This window comes from Syngnathus scovelli, chromosome 3 (genome assembly GCF_024217435.2).
Source record: "Syngnathus scovelli strain Florida chromosome 3, RoL_Ssco_1.2, whole genome shotgun sequence".
NCBI lineage: Eukaryota > Metazoa > Chordata > Actinopteri > Syngnathiformes > Syngnathidae > Syngnathus > Syngnathus scovelli.
The window spans coordinates 24,490,454-24,506,582 of record NC_090849.1 but is presented as its reverse complement, the minus strand read 5'-3'; the positions used below and the strand labels follow the sequence as shown (position 1 = coordinate 24,506,582).

Below are 16,129 nucleotides of genomic sequence, written 5' to 3'. Positions count from 1 at the left end.
CTCTTTGGGCCGCTGGCCAATATGTCAGTGATTATACCAAACTTATCTACTTCTTAAGTGTTTTGGACTTGAGCCAGTTCCACAATATCATCTCCTTCCGGACAGCGAGGCGTATTTTTTTTTTGCGTGGCTGCAGCTTTTAGATCACATCTAAGCTTCGGTACCTGCCTGTATTCCGACGGGGAATAAATACAACAAAATATAAATAACAGTGAATTCAAGCGATGACGGAGAACGGAAGACTGATGCTGCGCAGCTTCCACGGCAGCTTAAGTTTATTAAATGTCACCGCGTCACGGCGAGATTGGTGACGGCGTGAACATGAGGAGCGGTGCCACCTTAATTGGAATTCATGCACTGCTGGCTTTGCGTCGGTTATTGTTGCGTACGCAGCGGCACTTGTGCAAACTAAACAGAAAGTAAATAGAGACATTTTGTTTTCAGCTGTAACAATTTGTTCCACTAGCTTTATGGGAATAAAAGTACACACAAGCACCGTTGGCTGATCTGGAAATGTCTTCGGGGGAGATATTTACTTTTCCCAAGTAACTTATATTGTAAATACAGTTTGGCAGAAGAATTACAGTTTAAAAAAAAACATAAAAGGAAATTAAAGCGCTGATTAAATGTAAATTTTCCACAATTTATCAAGGTCATTCAAGGAAAAAAAAAGTAGTCTTGGGCCAAATGTTTAGCATACCGAGAACCATTGCTGATTTGAAAAAAATCTGTCCCACTCGTTGTCCTTCACATTGTCATTGAGTCTGAGGCTCAGCTTCTTCTGTCAATAAAAAAATAAGAATAATGAAAAATAGACAAATATTTCGTTCCCCTTTGAAAGCTACCACGATTTTTTGCTTTTGCTTTTCCATCATGCAGGGCAGGCTGCGTGCTACTACTCTCATCTCACCCTCCCACACGGAGACGCAGACAAACACACGGCAAGCCAGTTCAAACAAAGCGTGACATCACATCACATCAATTCTATTCTCAGACTGCAGTTTATTTTGGAGTCCCATTTCAAGTCGGAGTGCGCAAACTCTCCGCCCGCCCGTCCGACAGCGGGAACCACCTGCTCGGTTATTGATCTCATTTGCCACCAATTGGCACTTGATTCACATGGTTTGGCCACAATTCAGCGTCTCAGGGATGTTGTTTGCTTATGAAAGCCTTTCCTGCCCTGGAATCTGTCTCCATGGCGACAGAGGCCATCGCATGCGACCAGGGGAAATTAGCCTTTCTTATTTTCTCCCGCCCACTATCATGTGGGCCTACTGCTCTCTCATCTCCTCGCCGACTCTTTTGTGCCCCCTTATTCATCTTGTCAGCTCGGTGCTCCTTTAATAACTCCCTCTGCGTTCATTAGCGACAATCATTCTTGCTGCGGTACAGAAGCCGCATTTATCGGAGCTCCCCTACATATCATCATCATCGTCATCATCGCAGTTTAAGTGCTCGTCGGCTCCACCGGGGCTGTTGAAACGCGCCGCGTTGGCTTCCCTTTGGATTTCTGTTGTTCATGATTAAATTCAGATGAAGTTTTGTGCTGAAAAGTGAACGAGTGGGTGGTTTTGGGATTTCATACGTTTGTCGGCGCAAACAAAATCAAAAGCGATTGGAAGACTATTTAACGTTTCATCCAAGTCTCGACGCTTCTCCCAACAGGGTGCAGGTGGAGTTCTACGTCAACGAAAACACCTTCAAGGAGAGACTGAAGCTTTTCTTCATCAAAAACCAAAGGTCAAGTAAGTAGAGTAATACGGTTGAAAGCTTGCGCTGAAAAAAAGGCACTCCATGACGAAGCGTCCAATCTTGCTCAATCTCACGTGGGCTTTTGATAATCGCATTATGCCTCCTATTAAATCCATCGTTGAGACAAAGGGCATGGCGTTGTCCTAATGAGGAAACGCAATAAAGATCGCTGGGGGAAACATTGAGGTGAACCTCTCAGGAGCTGCTACAAAAGGCAGCAGAATTGAATGAAAATGTCACCCTTTGCTGCGGGGGCCACCTTGCTCCAAATCGATGCTCAGCTGCTACCAAATCATTGACGCGGGGAACGCAGCTGCTACCGCCATCTGGGCGCCAGGACACACTGCAGCCCAGGTTCCGATTAATCGTCATCAATCTCCGGAATTGTGGGATTCCAAAGCTATTCTCCTGGGAGGGAAAGTAGCGGCGACCAATTATTCACGTCCGCCGAAAAAATAACAATGCTGAGCCAGAAAAGCCGTAAATTGAGCTGACGCACACTTATACCGGACAAACGTTGAGCACAGTCAAAGTTGTTGTTGTTTTTTTTTTTTTTTTGCCGTTATGCAGGCTTGAGGATCCGCCTGTTCAACTTCTCCCTGAAGATCCTCACCTGCGTGCTCTACATCGTGAGAGTCAGCCTGGACGATCTCAAGGAGACCAACGGAAACCCGTGGTGGGTGTCACCAAAATGGATTCATCTGGGTTTTGTTTTTTGATTTTTTTAATTCGGCTGGATTTGACCGGATTTAAGGGGCTCTTGGAATAAGAAGCAGTTTAAAAAGGCAATTAATTGATAATTGAGTCATGCATTTATTTCTCTTTTTTTTTTCTTTCTAGTCACAACTCAATGATTCGGGACCCCAGCTGGCCCAATTCAACATCGGAGTCACCAGAAATCAACTGGTTCGTTATCCTGTGAAATGCAACCATGCAGTGTGGTACCTTGACTTTTGAGTTGAATTCATAAATCAACTTTGAAATTGATACAAATATTCTATGCCAGCGCCACCTCAATAAACATCATTTTTATATAACTAAGAAGTAACAAAACATTAAGAAATCAATATTTCAGTGGGCATTGTGTATTATGTGTGCGTGTCTTGGCCACTAGGGGACGGTATATTGCACCTACGTGTTTAGTTTCATTGAACTCAATTTATCTTCACGTTTTTTGCCACACATTCCTCACTTTTATCAGCTTTTGTTTTTCAGAGACAACTGAGAAATGATTTAAATTCAATTGAATTATTTTAAATTATGTTGAGGCCTTGGCTGGCCTTTATTGAGTCCTTATGCCTCATTATAGTCAATTTTCATAAAAGTTGCCTTATACGCAAACGTCACTCATTTTGAGCTTGAATTTAATGCATGTCATTTGCTTCATCTTCTCAGCGCTTACTTTCAACTCTAGTCAAGGTACAGCAGTATTTTCAAATGACAATATTGTCACTAATGGACTTGTGCTTTTTAAAAGGAAGTTGATTTTCTGGGTTACCAGACCGGATCCATTGTGGGCTATCCAGGTGAGCATATTTATTTTTCATCTGATTTATATTGAGCAGCACGGTGGGGGTTGAAATCTCGGCAGTGCTCGTTCGAGTCTAGTGTTTAAGACTCCAGCTCACCTGCAACCCTAATGAAGACAAGAACTTAAGTAGATGGATGGATTTATTTCATCATGATTCATTTGGACACTCACTTGTATTTGTGTTAAGTATCTTAAACACACACACACACATTCAATCCTTAAGAGCTCAAACGGATTCGCAGTGGCCTTCCGAACCAAACACCTCACCAATAAATCAAGTTCAGTTGCTCGACCTTGGTGAAACGAAAGGAGAAAAGTAGTTGCTCGCCTCAACAAACTTTTCAAATTCCAGAGTTTCATGAAAGTTTTTTTTCTACTCCACTTTAGGTGACCGTGGCTTTAATCAGTTTTTTGGAGACCATGCTGATCACATATCTCAGCTACAAGGTAAAGAAGTTTCTTGTCGCCTGTCTTCAAATTTGTGGCGAGTTTGAGAAAAATTGTTGCTTATCTGCTAAACTGCTGCTTGTTCAGAAGTTTGCTCATCGTCAATTTGCTCTCCAGGGCAACATTTGGGAGCAGATATTCCAGATATCCTTCATATTGGAGATGATCAATACAGTGCCATTTATTATCACCGTAAGTAATAAACAAGGAGGGGCATTTCTTTTGAGTCCAAATTGTTGTGTCCAAAAACACCCCAGCATTGACTGACTGACCGACTGACCTTCCTGCTGATCACTGCTCTGGACTCACTGTGCTTTTTCTAGATCTTCTGGCATCCTTTACGAAACATATTTGTTCCGGTTTTTCTAAACTGCTGGCTTGCCAAAGGGGCGCTGGAAAACATGATTGTAAGTATCTGTTGGAGTTATCTCAGGGGAGCCGCAAAACAAAACAAAACAAAAGACTTTTTTTTAACAACCCCCTGTAACATTTTCAAAGAATGCTGTTGAAGATTCAGAATATGTTCTCGATGGAGGACAGATGCTAATTTAGAAAAAAAATTAAGCCCAGAGTCATCTAAGGTAGTTCAAGCACATATTGGGGTGAGGGGGGGGGGGGGGGAGTGCCCCCACAGCGCCCCCTCTAGCTCAGCTCTGCCAATGGATTCCTGCCAAAGTTGTAATCAGCCAGCTGGTGTAATCTGCTACCAAGCAGACCGGCAGAGCAAGGCCACGCCGGGCCGGACAGGTGGCGACATGCGAAGCATACTAACACGGAACAAATGTTAACAAAAATGATTCCTGTAACAGATTAAAAAAAAGTACACATACAGTAAGAGCAGATGAGCTGTGAACAGTAAGCTCTTCTGTGGTGTTATCAGAATGACTTCCACCGTGCCATCCAGAGGACACACTCGGCCATGTTCAACCAGGTGTTCATCCTCATCTGCACTTTACTGTGTCTGGTTTTCACCGGGTGAGTGCGCGTTTACTCAACAACAAAATCACTGGTCTTGCCACACCCATATGGGAAGAAAAAAAAAAAGTCACTTTTGCTGAACGTCATCTGTGACATTTATCTAGAGCGTGCGGCATCCAGCACCTGGAGAGAGCCGGAAAGAACCTGACCCTGTTTGACTCCTTCTACTTCTGCATCGTGACCTTCTCCACCGTGGGCTACGGAGATGTGACGCCTCAGATTTGGCCCTCGCAGCTACTGGTGGTCATTCTCATTTGCGTGGCCCTGGTGGTGCTCCCGCTGCAGGTAAGGCAACGCGAGGCAACAAACATCTGTTGAAGGCTTTTCGTGCTTCCACTCAAAACGCTTTCAGTTTGAAGAACTCGCCTACCTGTGGATGGAGAGCCAGAAATTAGGCGGGAACTACAGTCGCCACCGAGCACAGACGGAGAAGCACGTGGTGTTGTGTGTCAGCTCGCTGAAGATAGACCTGCTGATGGATTTCCTCAACGAGTTCTACGCTCATCCCAGGTTGCAGGTATACTTTGGAGACAGTCCACCTTGTCTTTTTGCACATTGCTGTCGGGTTGTGGACTTTTCACAGCATCTTCACTTTCCCTCTGTTTTACAGGATTATTATGTGGTGATCCTGTGTCCCACCGATATCGATATTCAGGTTCGCCGCATCCTCCAGATACCTTTGTGGTCCCAGAGGGTCATTTATCTTCAAGGGTCGGCCCTCAAAGACCAGGACCTGATGAGGGCCAAGTGAGTGATCGCTGACGTGTTACGTAGCTTTGAAACGATATCATAATAACTTCATAACAGACCCATCGTATGTTTTTCTATCCCCACAACAGATTAAAATCATAATCTCTAATAATCCTAGTCACCCTCTTTTGTTTTTAGCGTTACCTATGTATAATACTGCTCCCTGGTGGTCAATTTGCACACACCAGGAATCGCACAACCAACGCATACAATTTTGATGCGCAAACCGTTTGATTATTTCCATTCTATTTATTATATGGTACAAAATACTTGATTGGTGTTAATGGCATTTCCATTTGAGATGTACTTTGAATTCCAAGCCTGGTCAGGGAACAAATTAAACCAGTAAATCAAGGCACTACTCCAATCGATCTCAGTGATAAAAAATGCATCATCTGCTTTAGAATGGACGACGCCGAGGCGTGTTTCATCCTGAGCAGCAGGAACGAGGGTGACCGAACTGCCGCAGTAAGTCACGTGACAAACTCAAAATGTTAATGGCATCGCACAATTGCGTCAGACCACACCCATCCGTGCAATTGTGCTATTATTGAGCACGGTTCTCTGTGCATCTCCTCCACAGGATCATCAGACTATTTTGAGGGCTTGGGCCGCCAAGGACTTTGCTCCTAACTGTCCGCTCTACGTGCAGATTCTCAAGCCGGAGAACAAATTCCATGTGAAATTTGCTGGTAACTACAAAAACATTTTCTCCACTTTTCGGACAGTGATAATCAATAGTTACCGTCTGTATTTCCAGATCACGTCGTGTGTGAGGAGGAGTTCAAGTACGCCATGCTTGCGCTCAACTGCGTGTGTCCGGCCATGTCCACCTTAGTGACGCTCCTCGTTCACACCTCCAGAGGACAGTAAGTGCGGCAACACATTTTTTTTTTTTTTTTTTTTTTGGGCATCCCTCCCAAATCAACCATCTGTGAAAGTGTCATCGTTGTGCTAATAAATCCGCAGGGAAGGCCAGTTGTCACCGGAGCAGTGGCAAAGGATGTACGGACGCTGTTCCGGCAACGAGGTCTACCACATCCGATTATGTGACAGCAAGTTTTTCGGGGAGTACGACGGCAAGAGTTTCACTTACGCCTCCTTCCACGCTCATAAAAAGTAAGCAAAAGCGCTCTCGGGATGCTTTTTACAAACCATACAAGCCTACATTTGTTTTCACTCTGCCAGGTACGGCGTGTGCCTGATCGGCGTTAAGCGGGAAGACAACAAGAGCATCCTGTTGAACCCCGGCCCGCGCCACATCATGGCCGCCACCGACACCTGCTACTACATCAACATCACCAAGGAGGAGAACTCGGCCTTCATCTTCAAACAGGAGGAGAAGCACAACAAGAACCTGTCGGTCTCCGGGCTCTACGACGCCCCCTCCAGGCTGCCCGTGCACAGCATCATTGCCAGCATGGGTGAGAGCGAGCGTGCGAGCGAGCGAGCGAGCGAGCGGCATGAAGCTTGAATGGCATGAATGTCAATGAACGGCGGCTGCGAGCGGCGGGCGGGTGATGCTTTCGCTCAGTTGTGCATGATTGTTCTCCTTACCTGCTTTTTTACGGCTGACATCACTGTGTTGTGCTTTTTTTGTTTCTTTGACCTGTAAAAGTTGATCAGGCCACTTCATATGGTAAGTTTGTGCAGGACACATCACCTCCTACAGCTGTGGCGTACTTTGCAGTCCTTAAATGTATCCGTGGCACTTTTTCAACGCAATGTACACATTTCATTGAAATCATGGAATCATCAACAGAATCATTGAAATCTTTAATAGTGACAGTATTTATTCGTGAAGTGAAATCATCCAGCATTGGTTTGGTCCAGGGGTGCCACCAAGGGGTGGCCAGCAGGCGTGGCAAAATGTATGGATTTTCTCCAAACAGTTGGTGGGGTCAAGACGGCGGTACAAATGCAGTTTGTACTTTGCGATGAAAAAGTGGCATGAATTGATGTCATGCAAAACGCCAATGTTGTCTACCAGAGATGCGATATATCCCGCATCGTTCCACATATGGCTGGCTGGCTTGCTCTGTGCATTCATCCGTATGTAAGCGGCATATTTTTAACAAATATAAATCATGATTTTTTTTTTTTTTTTTTGCATGCTGCTCTTAATTCTTATCAAAGAGGGGAAGCGCACTTTGAGATTTGACCGAGTACTTAGCGTGCGGTGTGTTGCGTCCAGGCACCGTGGCCATCGACCTCCAGAACCCCGATCCCCCGGAAGAAATCAGCAAGCTGGCTTTGCCCACGGAGAACGGCTCCGGGAGCCGCAGGCCGAGCATCGCGCCGGTCCTGGAGATCGCAGACTCCTCCGCCATTCTACCGTGCGACCTCCTTAGCGACCAGTCAGAGGACGAGACCAACCAATCGGACGAGGAGGGCTCCGTCGGATCAGAGTAAGTAACGCGGACGCTGCTGAGATCCAAACCCGCGACATCTGCTCATTGAGACCCAGTAGCCCTCGCCTGAGCATAATAGACTCTCAAAAGGATTAATGTGCTCCACCTCCTCAAGTGTCAGGGGGCGGTAAGGTGAGATAGATGAGCTTGGCGTGTAAGCGGTGTGTCATGATGATGAAAGGGGCTGAAGCACTTTCTAACGTGTGTAGCTCACCGCACACGCACACACACACACGCATGTGGTACACTCTCATTTAGTATCAGCAGTTTTGCAAGACCACCACTCTCCATGCTTATCGTTGCTGAGATCGCTCCAACTCAACTCCATTATAGAGATACACTCCATCTACTGGACACATTAGGTGGACTGTATTTGTTAGGAGCCAACTCCAGTGGTGTCTTGAGAGTCAAACGTTACAACAAGCAGCAGTTAGTGTCAAATTCATCCCAAAACAGCCTGATGTGGATTTAAAACTGCCTAAACCAAAGCAGCAGTGTGTGGTGGATGCTAACGCTAATTAGCTTCTATGATGGTGGTGCTTTATTCCTTCAAGCAACACATTGAACACAAATGGTTCAGCAACAGCATGTAGATGGACAATCCAAAGTACTTACAATCATACACAGTTCTTTGCATTTAACGACAGATATTAGTGGCGTACTGATGAGCTCAGAGAGCAATTGAGATGCTTAGTGGATGAAAAATGAAAATGTTTTCTTCTTGCCCAGTGCTTTTTCCCTTCTTTGGTGGCACCACCAAAAAAAAGCCCCCAAAATGTCTTGACTCACTGAATTTTTTTGTGAGACTTTTCAGGCATATTTTTCCAGAACATTTTGATTGAGGTCTAAATTGCTCCACTTTGGTGGCAAACTACTTGCAGCTATTATCAAATCATTGAATCGTCCTGCTTTCTTTTTTGGCAGTTTTGTGAAAGGCTACCCTCCCAACTCACCCTACATCGGCAGCTCTCCCACACTGTGTCACCTCCTTCCGCAGAAAGCTCCATTTTGCTGCCTGCGCCTTGACAAGGTGAGTGACTTTTCACTCGCACACACGCACACACACATACACGGACGGGATCCAGTGAGTAAAAGTTCCTCTTGAAATGTCATGAAGGGCTGCACGCACAACAGCTTCGAAGACGCCAAAGCGTACGGCTTCAAGAACAAGCTGATTATCGTGTCGGCTGAGACGGCGGGCAACGGCTTGTACAACTTCATCGTCCCCCTGCGAGCGTACTACCGACCCCGGAAGGAGCTCAACCCCATTGTGCTTCTGCTGGACTACCCGTAAGTTCATGCAATTTAAAAAAATCATATCATATCCCAATAACTGTACTTCAAGAGGTTCCTCTCATAATGTGTCTGGGATACTCCAGAAGTGATCCATGATCCGTGTGGCTTGCTAACCGGTGATTTGGTGTTTGCCTCAGGCCAGACAACCACTTCTTAGAGGCCATTTGCTGCTTCCCGATGGTCTACTTCATGGCCGGCACCATCGATAAGTATGTGGTGGCTGGGGGTCACAGTCACGCTCATTCCATGATGTTGGTGTGTTTCATGAGTTGAATATCATCATGAGAATTTAGCTGGGGAGGCGGGTGCTTGACAAAAAAAGCTTTTAAAAATACAAGAAAACAGTTCAAATTTTAATATTTGAATTATTAATTTCAAAAGATTAATTTTTAAAATTGTAAGAAAAAAGATGGAAAAAGTTACATTTCTGTGTATGACTTGGTTGCAATTATACACATCACTTTAAATCAATACTTCTCATCTCATCTATCATCATCATAGTGTTGAACGTGGGCTCCCTCTAGCGGAAGTCAAGTAGAATGCTGTGGCAAAACCCATTTTGCTTTTTGTTTTCATGGATCAGCTTGGACAACCTACTGCAGTGTGGAATAATCTACGCCGACAATTTGGTGGTTGTGGACAAGGAGAGCACCATGAGTGCCGAGGAGGACTACATGGCCGACGCCAAAACCATCGTCAATGTCCAGACTATGTTCAGGTAGTAGGAAACAAAAGTTCCATATCATCCGCTTTTTATTCCGCGCTTGATCTCCGTGATCCCATTTGGTCAGATTATTCCCGAGCCTCAGCATCATCACCGAGCTCACGCATCCGTCCAACATGAGGTTCATGCAGTTCCGAGCCAAGGACTGCTACTCACTGGCTCTTTCCAAACTAGAGAAGGTGGGCAAGACAAAGACTAGCAGCGCTCGCTCAAGTTCCAACTCCTGACACTCATTTTGCCCTTGTTTTTCCAGATCGAACGAGATAAGGGCTCCAATCTGGCCTTCATGTTCCGCTTACCCTTTGCGGCAGGGCGGGTGTTCAGTATCAGCATGCTGGATACGCTGCTCTACCAGTCATTTGTGAAAGACTACATGATAGCTATAGCCAGGCTGCTTCTCGGTTTGGACACGACACCAGGTTCCGGGTATCTGTGCGTTGTAAGTACAACCGTCGGCAGCTCCCAAGGAGATCTTTTTTTCCGGGGTAACTCCGTTCTCTCCAAACTCCCTCAGATGAAGATCACAGAGGAGGACCTGTGGATCAGAACGTACGGCAGACTCTTCCAAAAACTCTGTTCCTCCAGCGCCGAGATCCCCATCGGGATCTACCGCACCGAGTCGCACATGTTCTCCACATCCGAGGCAAGTTAGCTAGCATGCGACGCCGCGTTTGCTTTGGCTGGTCATCCCTTGCGTCCCTTTGACTGATTTTTGCTTTGCCTCTTTTTTTTTTTTTTGTACTCATCTTTCCTTTTGTTTGGATGTATGTTTGTCCTTCTCTTATTTCAGTGCAAGGACAGTTACGTGCAGGTAGGGTTATCAAGCTGCCCCTCCCGCCCCGCCCCGCCCCGCCCCGCTCAAAGCACGCAACGGCTACTACCCGTTACGTCAGCCGGGTCCCAAAGCGGCTTTCTAACAGGTTCTTAACCATCTCAGTCTCAGGTGTCCATCAACGTGGAACAAGGCGAGGAGCAGCAACGCAACCGCAAGGAGTCGTGGAAGGAGAAGACGGCGCACCGGAACTCCAGCGCAAGCGAGCAGTCGGAGCACCCGCTGCTGAGGAAGAAGAGCATGCAGTGGGCCCGGCGCCTGAGCAGGAAGAGCACCAACAAGCCCTCCAGCCGGGCCGAGCGCATCTCGCAGCAGCGCCTCAACCTGTACCGCCGCTCCGAGCGTCAGGAGCTGTCCGAGCTGGTCAAGAACCGCATGAAGCACCTGGGCCTGCCCACTGTGGGATACGGTCAGTCGAAGCGCCACGGCCTTACTTCTTTCCAAATGAAAACGTGCAGTAGAATTCATTCCATAAATGCGAAGCCATTACGGCACGTTGATGATTTTGTTTACAAATGATGCCTCATTGCATCATAATTGTCATTTGGGAAACAAAATCGAGTTGTTGTTTTTTTTTTTTGCAGACTGGAGTTTCAGTGAAGAAATCTTTACTTTAATCTCAAAGGGTGGAGTCTTAAAATTCAGATTGAAAAACATTTGGATTTTGTCATGTATCATTTTAGGCGGTGAATGGAGATGCACTGATCCTTGAAAAGTTCAAGTCTGTATTAAGATGAAAGGAAATAATGTAAATATAAACATGAGATTGTTGTTTTTTAAATTTTGCTCCAAAATAATTTAGGATTCAAAAAACGATAGGACAAACTCTATGGAAAAATCCAGTTTTTTTAATGAAGTTAAGATGAAATATAGCCTCCACCCGCAATTTTCTTATTTGTGTGTTTTCTCATGGAACTCCAATCTGTGTTTGTGCTTGTTTCATCATGTCATGGCATTTCCGCTGCGTGTCTTTAGTGACACGCGGTCCAAGTCCATCATCATGAAGCCAACATGCATGGATGTCTTCGACCACCTTTCACTGCAAAATTCAAAGTATGAATGCAGTCATGACCACTTTGGGTTTCCATGGGTCCATCAAGTCAATCTGAGAGTTCTGCCTCAAAAACCATCTCCGACTAATCGGATGATACGCTGCAATCAAAATGCAAAGCGATCAATACTATCGTTTAAAACTGAAGCCAATAGAAACTTACTCGGCTAATTTAGACTGCTGAAAATATTAAATCATACATAATACATTTTTTATATATATAATATATATATAATAAAATTGATAAAGATATTTGGGAGAGAATAATTTACAAAATGCATAGGAGGTTCTGGCCCATTGACAATGCTAAATTAATTTTGGATGGATTATTGTGAATTTTGTTCCATTTTTAAAAAAAATATTCCACCAGTCGCTTTGAACTCATTTGGTATGAAAGGACTTTTGTGTGTTATTTAACAAAATAAAGACATGTCTGATTATCCAAAAGTGTCAAAAGCAAAAAAAAAAAAAGAAATCTTCATTATTAACTTAATTAATAACCATTTTTAGCGTTAACTATTAATAAAAGATGTCTCATAAGGGTGTAGGTGGAAAAACGATTTGATTTAAAGCACTTACCTGTCGAAACCCTGCAACATGTGAATGCATCACGCCTCCGTTTGCTTTTGCATCCGCTCACATTTCCGCTCATCACGTCACGCTTCCAAAACAACAGAGAAGGTTCGAGCAAAAAAAAGTCGTCCTCCCGATGTGTTGCGCTGGCTGAATCTTGTGTACTGTGTCGCTCACGCTGCTTCCAGGGAGAAGCCCAAATGCTCCTGACCTTCTGAGTGAGCACCCACCACAGATGAATCATTTGGAAGTGACTCTCTGCATACTCAAGCATGGCTTCTTCTCATTTTTTTTCTCATTTGAACTTCTTGCATCGTCTCACCTTTGAAACTTTTCTTTTGGTCAAAACGCAAATGCATTCGCTGCCTGCCTGATTTTTCTTTCTATTCCCTCTCTCTCTCTCTCTCTGACTCTTCTCTTTCCCCCCTTTTGACCCGTAGAGGATGTTTCTAATCTCACTGCGAGCGATGTGATGAATCGAGTAAATCTAGGATATTTGCAAGGTAACCCGTGCGCCTGCCTGCGTGCGTGCGTGCGTGCGTGCGTGCGTGCGTGCGTGCTGTGTTCCCAATGGGTGCGTACGTGCGTGGTTGTGGGCGAAAGGAGCTCGTCCTTTCACCAGCATCCTTCTTTGGATTCGATGTGTGCGCTTGCCGTTGACAGCGAGTGTGCGCTCGAGTTAACCGTGACTGCCGTTGCTTAGAGTTGCAGGACATATCAGAGCAGCCGTATACAGACGGGAGCCGGCCGTCAGGTTAGCCGGTCCATCCGCTTTGTTCTATTGCATGTGTGAGAGCGTGCGTGCGTGCGTGCGTGCGTGCGTGCGTGCGTGCGTGCGTGCGTTTGTGAGAGTGTGTCCGATGTGTGTTAGATACTATGAGAGGCCGTCGGGGACGTCGTTCAGGATTACCTCTCACGCACTTGAACAACCTACTGAATCTTTCTCACTCTTTTAATGAAATGCTCTTACATCACATGATCAATCTCACATATTCGTCTGAAATGCTTAGATTATTATTTTTTTAACACTCATATTTTTTTTTTAAACGTTCTCACTGCTGATTGTTTTTCCGCTGCTAAAACACAATCGCATCGTTACTGAAATGCTGTCGCGCACATTAACTGAACTCGCTCTCACACATTATTGGACGATTCAGTAACGCTGCTCTCGCTCGCTACTGAAATAAGACTGGGACATTCTCGACGCACAAATAAATGCGCTCACGCAAAACGGAAATACTCTCACACCAAATTATCCACAGACAAACTACTAAAACGCTCTCCCACACATTCCTTGAATTGCTCTCCTAAGACGTATTTCACGAGTGTGTTTGAGAGCTAATCCTGAATGACGTCCTTGCCATTGTTAGCTCAGCAGCCAGTCTCTCGCTCTCCTGTCACTCTCTTGTTTTCTATCTCTGGCCTTCTCTGCATCGTGCTCACGTGAGTGAGGTGACGCCCCCCAAAAAAATAAAACGCTAGAGTCCCGCAGGGCATCCATTTGGCTTCTCGACTGGAGCAGAACGCATGATTGTCTGTAGATGGAGGCCTCCATTTTAGCCACGCACATACAGGGGATGACATAAACTCCAAAATTCCTACGTGTGACGTCATAGTGAAAAGTTCTAGATGAAACCAATTCAGCGTTGCGGCTGGCGGAGGCCGTCGGTGAGGTCACTGGCACGCAGATGCGTTCTGCTCCGCTAGCTTGTGTTTTTGAGTCGCTCGCTACGTTTGGTTCAGTCTTGACGGATGCTGGAGCATGTGTGTCGGCATGGCAACGTCTCGCCTTGCCAGCTGGGGTCGGAATGCCATGGAGATGATGATGATGACGATGATGATGGACGCTGTGTGCATGTTTGAAGCTGCGCATGCGCCTCTGGATCCCCCCCCCCCTGTCCTCGTCACAGTGGCCGTCAGTGACGCTAACGCTTGGCCCTTCTCTCTTCCCCCCCCACGCCCCCTTTTGCACCCCTTTGTCTTTGTAAAGAGCCGCAAGCAGGTGGGTTGCCGCGGAGACACGCGGAACCTACTTGACTCACGTCAAAATGGCAAAACACACTTGAAGACATTTAAATGTGCACCGTCCACTCCCCGAAAAAAAGCGATCAATAAAATCAACGCGATGCATTAAACCTGTTGGAAAAAAGAATCAAATGAACTAGTTATTGGATTTCATTAGGTGATGTTAATGATTTTCTTCTTTTTGTAAATATATTCTTTTTCTTGCCCGAATAAATATATAACCATAAATACTTTGTGCTATTGCCATTCCCGAATGTCAAATACTCCTTATTCATGTCTCATTAATGGCAGCGTATCAATTTTCTATGTTGTCTTGTTGACTTGTTGTTTCCTTGCGTGGCGTGATTGCTTGCGAGCAAGCAGTACTGTTGTCACCGAAGCCCCCCTGAAACATGTTTCTCTCCGTAGATGAGATGAACGACCACCAGAACACGCTGTCCTACGTGCTCATCAACCCGCCTCCGGACACCATGCTGGAGCTCAACGACATTGTGTAAGAAAGCAGCGACATACGTATTTTCAAGGCGGCCGAAATTCGAAGATCTGTGCCAAACTGAGTTGGTGACTTTGTGTCTTTCAGGTACATCATCCGCTCCGACCCGCTGGCGCACATGCCCGAGGAGTCCCAAGTAGGCCAGAATCGGAACGCTCGCAACCAGACGCACTTTGTCTCTGAAACCAGAGACGAAACGCATCTATGAGCCACACACACACACACACACACACTCGCACACTAGGCAGCGTGACCTTTGCTACTTGTTTCCACTGAGCCGAAGGATGCATGAAGAGTGCCTCATCGTCTTCACGTGTCGATCACACACCTCGTATAGCCAATTGACACTGGAGGACGCCAGGGGTGGGCAACTTAGGACTCGGGGGCAATTCATCGGGCCCACCGTGCTATTTGAAAAACAAGTAAAACCTCAGAGGAACTGTCATGAAAAGCCCCCCCAAAATGCTCCTCAAGATACACTACTCACAAGAAGTTAGAGATATTGGGCTCTTCATGGCACCACCTGCCCCAAAAAAATGTTTTTACTTGATTAATAAAACACATGTAAGTGATATCATGAAATAGAATATTGAAAAAAAAATCTCATTGCCCACCTTTGGCCACCTGGGGGCAGTATAAAACAGACAGCTGGACATTCCTACGACAATTCCTTTCAGCTCACCAGTAGCTGTTCTTTGCAGAGGATAAAGAATATATGACTGTGAGTACTGTTAAATTTTCTGTGTACGAGTTCAAATCTTTCATTGACCTCAATCTGCAATTGCTCCCTCTAGCCCGATATCACTACCTTTCTGTAAGTAGTGTCAGATGAATTTATTTAGCGTGCACATGCACACTTTGTGCCCTCGTGCCTTGCGTTGGTGGGGCAAAAGCATCAGCGCAGTCACTCCATCTTAACACGCAAGCATTTCCTACTAATTTAAACTATTACTTTGCTTTGTAGTAAGCACTTCATTTAGGAGCACAAGCGTCTTATACCACCTCCCTGTAGGGGGCGCCATTGACTGTCAAAGATGCGAACATAGCTGCCAAGGTTGTCATAACAGGTCGGTGGGCTGCGGCCACGACTCGATTCAATGATGACGGGCCGGTTGCCTCGGCAACAAGCCGCTGTCTCGGACTCTCGGCGAGCGGTGTCGAAACACTGGAAATGTTTACGGAATTCTCTCAGCGCCCCCCGCTGGTTATCTGAATGCACACGTTTGAGAGAAAGACTTTCAACTTAGTGGCGCTTATCAGCCATTT

General features: G+C 45.7%; 1 protein-coding gene across 10 annotated transcripts in view; it reads left to right on the top strand.

Annotated features, from left to right (window-relative positions):
• LOC125994275 (potassium channel subfamily T member 1) overlaps positions 1 to 16,129 on the top strand; it is a 32,247-nt gene extending 16,118 nt beyond the window's left edge. For 2 of the 10 annotated variants that reach the window (XM_049763517.2, XM_068650017.1), the window contains 31 exons: positions 1,666 to 1,745; positions 2,323 to 2,428; positions 2,593 to 2,658; positions 3,230 to 3,278; positions 3,671 to 3,730; positions 3,848 to 3,922; positions 4,054 to 4,137; positions 4,611 to 4,705; positions 4,813 to 4,993; positions 5,061 to 5,225; positions 5,319 to 5,455; positions 5,863 to 5,926; positions 6,042 to 6,150; positions 6,219 to 6,327; positions 6,428 to 6,577; positions 6,647 to 6,882; positions 7,077 to 7,097; positions 7,653 to 7,866; positions 8,794 to 8,899; positions 8,987 to 9,159; positions 9,303 to 9,374; positions 9,749 to 9,883; positions 9,957 to 10,068; positions 10,143 to 10,328; positions 10,404 to 10,532; positions 10,680 to 10,700; positions 10,827 to 11,130; positions 12,786 to 12,848; positions 13,049 to 13,099; positions 14,779 to 14,863; positions 14,951 to 16,129. In XM_049763517.2, the coding sequence (XP_049619474.1) occupies positions 1,666 to 1,745; positions 2,323 to 2,428; positions 2,593 to 2,658; positions 3,230 to 3,278; positions 3,671 to 3,730; positions 3,848 to 3,922; positions 4,054 to 4,137; positions 4,611 to 4,705; positions 4,813 to 4,993; positions 5,061 to 5,225; positions 5,319 to 5,455; positions 5,863 to 5,926; positions 6,042 to 6,150; positions 6,219 to 6,327; positions 6,428 to 6,577; positions 6,647 to 6,882; positions 7,077 to 7,097; positions 7,653 to 7,866; positions 8,794 to 8,899; positions 8,987 to 9,159; positions 9,303 to 9,374; positions 9,749 to 9,883; positions 9,957 to 10,068; positions 10,143 to 10,328; positions 10,404 to 10,532; positions 10,680 to 10,700; positions 10,827 to 11,130; positions 12,786 to 12,848; positions 13,049 to 13,099; positions 14,779 to 14,863; positions 14,951 to 15,071 (3,559 nt within the window). In that variant the 3' untranslated portion in view covers positions 15,072 to 16,129. The remainder of the gene's footprint in view (positions 1 to 1,665; positions 1,746 to 2,322; positions 2,429 to 2,592; positions 2,659 to 3,229; positions 3,279 to 3,670; positions 3,731 to 3,847; positions 3,923 to 4,053; positions 4,138 to 4,610; positions 4,706 to 4,812; positions 4,994 to 5,060; positions 5,226 to 5,318; positions 5,456 to 5,862; positions 5,927 to 6,041; positions 6,151 to 6,218; positions 6,328 to 6,427; positions 6,578 to 6,646; positions 6,883 to 7,076; positions 7,098 to 7,652; positions 7,867 to 8,793; positions 8,900 to 8,986; positions 9,160 to 9,302; positions 9,375 to 9,748; positions 9,884 to 9,956; positions 10,069 to 10,142; positions 10,329 to 10,403; positions 10,533 to 10,679; positions 10,701 to 10,826; positions 11,131 to 12,785; positions 12,849 to 13,048; positions 13,100 to 14,778; positions 14,864 to 14,950) is intronic. The other 8 variants (XM_049763524.2, XM_049763520.2, XM_049763526.2 and 5 more) reach the window with 6 other exon arrangements.